Here is a 4,825-nt window from a genome sequence, read left to right as displayed (position 1 = left end):
AAGGAGGCTATGGACAATGGTTGGGATGGATTGGAGTGGTTGGGCATATCTTGGATGTGCTTGGATGGTCCAAGAGAGGCCAAAGTATGGGTTCCCTGACATCACCCCCCTTCAATGTGGCACTGGATGCAGTATCACAATAATCTGATTAGGAAGGCGGGTCACAGTATTGATAAAACCCTTCAACCCATGTAAAAATATTTGACCATTGGGACCCTAACCAAGAGTCTCTAAGCACTCAGTGATAAGACCCATATACTGTCCTATTTCGATCAACCCGCCGGACAAGGTGTCCGGATTACTATAAAAGGCAAATCTGGCGTTAGCCGCAACAAAATTGCCTTTTTAAGGCTGTTTTTGATTGGAAACCGGCCCCGAACGCGTAACAGAGGCCACAGGTGTCCACACCGCGACCGCCTGTAACGTGTAACCCGGACAGTTGATTGAAATGGGACAGTACTCACAATAAGACATCAATACTTATACATATATGAAACTTGAATATACTGGCATAGTGCTGTCCAATTATGGATATAATTATGAAATCTTCATAATATACTCATATCCATATGATAATCATGGTCTTTGTCCATAATTATATCATACTCATAATCATCAAGTATATATTTGATTATACTCAGAATATAATTGATTATTTTAGGCCCACTTGGGCGTTCTGGCTTGTACCGGGAGCATGTGATGGCACATGCCCCATGCGCGCATTGTGTCCGGGCCTTGCCGCACCCATTGTTCTCTGCTTCATTGTTCACACAAAGCATGATCTAGATCTAGATAATATTTTGAGCAAGATACAGCTGTACATAATCTAAGTAATCTATGTTGCTGAATATCATTGATGACGATGTGGCCGCTTCTCAGGGGAAGGAGGAAGAAGGCGCTGCCGCTTAGGCAAGTGACTATCCTCGTCTTCATCGTCTTCCAGCGCTGCCCGAATTCGGGCCGAGGTCCCCTGGCTCGTACTTGGAGCCACAACAACAGGAACCCCAGCATGGCGCGCACGGAACTGAGTGGCGAGCAGGCCAAACATCGCTTCAAATTTCTCGAGGCGGGCATTTTCAGCCTCTGTGAATGCAGCGGGTTCAGCAGAGTTCTGTAGAGCATCCAGACAAATGCCGAGTGTGTGTTCAACGCGGTCCAACTCAAAAAACAGGCTTGCACTTCGAAGGCACTCATCGACGCTGGCGGAATGTGAGCAGTTTGTGTTTGCGGAGAGTCATCATCGAGTGCGGGAAGTGGGGGGAGCAACAAAGGCTGCAGCAACTCCTCTGAGTCGCCAACACCAGTGTCAATCTCCTCCATCTCGTTATCCTCTGTCTCATCCGAGTCAGGCTCTGAGTCATCGGTGGATTCGGCCCCAATGACAGTTGCACTCCAGGCCAGTGCAGACTGGATGTGGTCGCAAAGGGTGGGCTGTGTTGTTTCCGCGAGAGTGAATTCTGAGCTTTATTTGGAGCTTGACAGCTTGCTGTCGGGTCTCGGGGAAAGGAATCTCGTCTGTCTGGGGAATATTTCGAATCCCCTGGTGGACTTGTTGAGGTGATTTCGCCAGAGCGTCAAGAGCTTGACGAGGATCTCCGTGTCATATCCGGCAGACGACTGCTGATTTCCTGTTGGGGCCGGAAACAAGAGGAATGCCAAGGGAACACCTTTGTGATTCTTGTCGACGCCCATTGCAATGAACAGCAACACTCGTGAGTCGGTGACCCCGAATGTGCCATCTAAAAGCAGCTGTCCGCGATGCGTGTACTTCCACGCAGCATTGTCCATCTCCGACGTTGCCACACAGACTTCAATACGGTCCTCCCGCGATGTGCATGCCGAGTAATGGAAAATTGTGTCCACCAATGCCGGCTTGTAGTCGCGGGAAGAGGAGTCAAGCCAACTGTTGATATTATACTCGACTTTTTGGACAACCTTGATGCCGCTAAGACACCAATATTGGCGCAAGAGCGTGCGGGTGTCCTTCCTTTGATTCAAAAGCCAGCGGTGTGGGTCTTTGGAGTGGTCGGCAGGGAAATTTGAGTACTTGTGATGGCGGAGGCGGTCCACATTTGCACGAAAAACAGATTGCCTTATTGCACCATCACTGGCAAGCAGCTGCAGCTGTGCATACTCAAGCACTTACGGAGCAATTGGATGTCGGGGGCGATGTTCAAGCATGACGCTGTTGCAGCCCTTCTTGTGCACAGGCATGCCGCGAATGCGGAGGATGGCGCGTGAGGGTGGGTGCAAGGTAACTTCGAGATGAGCAGTGCATCCTGTATACTCGAACGCCGCCTTGCGTGTTTTGGTTCCACAAACAGTATGGTCGTAACTACATGTACTGCATAGGATTGTGAGTAAAATGGAATGATATTGGAGGGCACGAGCATACCACTGGAGGAGGAATCGCCTAAATCCCTACTGCGGAGGCGGCTGACCCTTCTCCTGTCCCTTGTACATTGACCATTAGATAGACCAGCGTCCCGAAGGACACGGGCCATCAGGGTAATGGGTGACTCCAAAGGTCTCAAGCTGAGTTATTGCTTGTACCTGTGCAGCAGGGTTGTTTGTGTGGTCATAGATCATGTCGACAAGCTCCGAGTCGTGATTATATATTTCATAGTAGCACAAGATGATGGCGGTGACGCCCGCACTGACGTGAAGCTTCTTGACAGGTATCTTCATCCTCAGATCACCGGCATCGAGTAGCGGGATGCCATTGGGCGGGAGTGTTCGGTCTTTAGGCTGGGCGACCATGCACACGCAGGGCAGGAGGGCGGGAAAGGTGAAGAGCAGTTGCGGGTGGTGGCACAGATGAGAGATATTGAAGCGCAGTTGGTTGGTGCACGAAAATACATGGCATTGTCCAGGTGCAAGAGTCGGGGCTGGGGGACCGGCCGGAGTATGTGGCGACATGGGAGGGCACAGTCAAAGTGGTGAGTCGCCGGTGACAGATTGTGTCGATCGCCGATCATTGATGCACGTGCCGTGACATGCTCCCTGTATAGGCCAATAAACCGCCCACTTGTAACACTAGAAATGCATGTCAATTAGCTGAGATTAGACTTTTTACCTATCCATGATATTTTACAATAGCTGGTATTCATAAGAGGTTCATATAAGATGATATGTCATTGAACTATATTAATCACATGATCTGATTAAATCCTACCAACTTGACCAAATTTACTTCTCACTGCTTCTAACTGACTGGAGAATATCAACAGTTTTTATTCTCACATCTTGAATTTCTTTAATAGGTGAAAAATACTGAAAATGTTTGATTTGTGAGGAGTTGATGGGCCAGATACCATCAAAAATATGATATAAATCTGACCTTGGCATAAGGTAATTATAATCATATTTAATCATAATCATATTTTCTTGAATGATTATAGAGAAGGCATATTATAATCATATTTAATTGATTATACTCAAAATATAATCTGGCATAATATAATTGTGGACAGCACTATACTGGCATATTTTAATCAATTGTCAAAAACAGCCTTAAAAGGTCATGTATCATCTGTTACATGCCCCAGAAACTTGATCAAAATCGGACATTAGTCCCTTGAGCCCAATTGAAACTAACACATCAGAACACCCTTGCAACACTATGATAGGATTCGCGTCTTGCCTTAGACTCAGCCTCATTAGAATCCTTTGCATGTGGCAGGACGTCGGACCCGCGTACACGGACAGTTTTGAGGCATGTACGCGGCGCAAGCACCAGTGTCAGCGCGTTGTCATCTGAATTTGGTTCAGTCAATATCCGTATGATGCGGTGAACAGCGCGGTCGAAGAGCACGCACCCACGCAGCTCGTAAAGAATGTCAGCTCCAAGTTCTCTAGAATCGGGGCGGCGACGAGGAAGCCGGTAAGGCAGTCTAGCTCGTATGACACCAGATCTTCCACGTGTAAGCTGCGCAGATTGTCCATCCCAACGAGCGTGAGCCACGGGAGGAAAGCGATGGAAGACCGGCGGATGGTAAGGCTCTGTAGCAGCGACGGCACAGCGGCCGACGCAAGATTACCGGTGGCACGCGCCGCGGCCGGCCGGAACGGAATGCCGGCCACACCGTCGAGCGCGAGTGTCTTCAGCCGCGGGAGCGCGGCGCAGAGCCTCGGGACGTTCGGGCCAAGACAGACGGCGCCGCTCGCGAGCGACAGGTGCTCCACGTGCGGGCCGAGCGCACGGAGGAATGGCCAGCAGAGCTCCGTTAGCGCGAGGCACGTTATATGCGGGAGGAGCGCGACGCGCGGCGCGAGCTGGAGGAGTGTGACGGTGACAAATGTGGTCCGCGTCGGGTCGGGACGGAGGCGGACGGGTGCGAGGGTGTCGCGGACGGAGAGGGTGTTGACGGAGGCGGAGAGCGTCTCGTGTGGGCTTGCGAGGAGGACATCGAGTTGCAGCGCCCGGAGCGCGGCGGCCTCGGGCGACTTGTGTGGCTGGATAATGGACAGCGATAGCGCGGAAAAGCCGTGAAACCGGCTCGCGGGCACCCAGGCACGGCAGACGGCGGCTGTCCCCAGTAGCGTAGTAGGCTGGTCATGCAGGTGGTCGAGCACGGCGTCCCAGAGCTCGAGGGGAAGGTTCACCATAGGGGGCGAAAGAAAAGGCCGGGCGTACTGGTATATCACTCCTGATAACTTTGCCCCTGCTCATTGTCCCGTGGGAGCCCCGGGGTCAAAGCGAGTCACGATCGCCACTTCGCGTGGGCGCCGCGGGGAAGACGCCTCGTGTTTCCCCAGGAGGAGGCTTCGGACAATGGCGGACGGAGGAAACGTGGTGATTGAGTTGGCGGCCGCACTGGTTGCC

The 4,825-nt window shown here is 51.5% G+C and overlaps 1 protein-coding gene across 1 annotated transcript; it reads right to left on the bottom strand.

Annotated features, from left to right (window-relative positions):
- Positions 1–3,601: 3,601 nt before the first annotated feature.
- Positions 3,602–4,623, bottom strand: MIND_00649100 (uncharacterized protein; the record flags this gene model as incomplete). The annotated part of the gene is made up of 2 exons (XM_037363222.1): positions 3,819–4,623; positions 3,602–3,756 (listed from the first exon to the last, which is right to left on the bottom strand). Exons 1-2 carry the CDS (start codon positions 4,606–4,608, stop codon positions 3,602–3,604), a joined length of 945 nt encoding a protein of 314 aa, XP_037221143.1. The 5' UTR covers positions 4,609–4,623.
- Between the last annotated feature and the right edge of the window lie 202 nt (positions 4,624–4,825).

This window comes from Mycena indigotica (genome assembly GCF_014461135.1).
Source record: "Mycena indigotica strain 171206Taipei chromosome Unknown Mind.scaff0005, whole genome shotgun sequence".
In the NCBI taxonomy this organism is placed as follows: domain Eukaryota; kingdom Fungi; phylum Basidiomycota; class Agaricomycetes; order Agaricales; family Mycenaceae; genus Mycena; species Mycena indigotica.
This window is presented reverse-complemented; position numbering and strand designations above follow the sequence as displayed.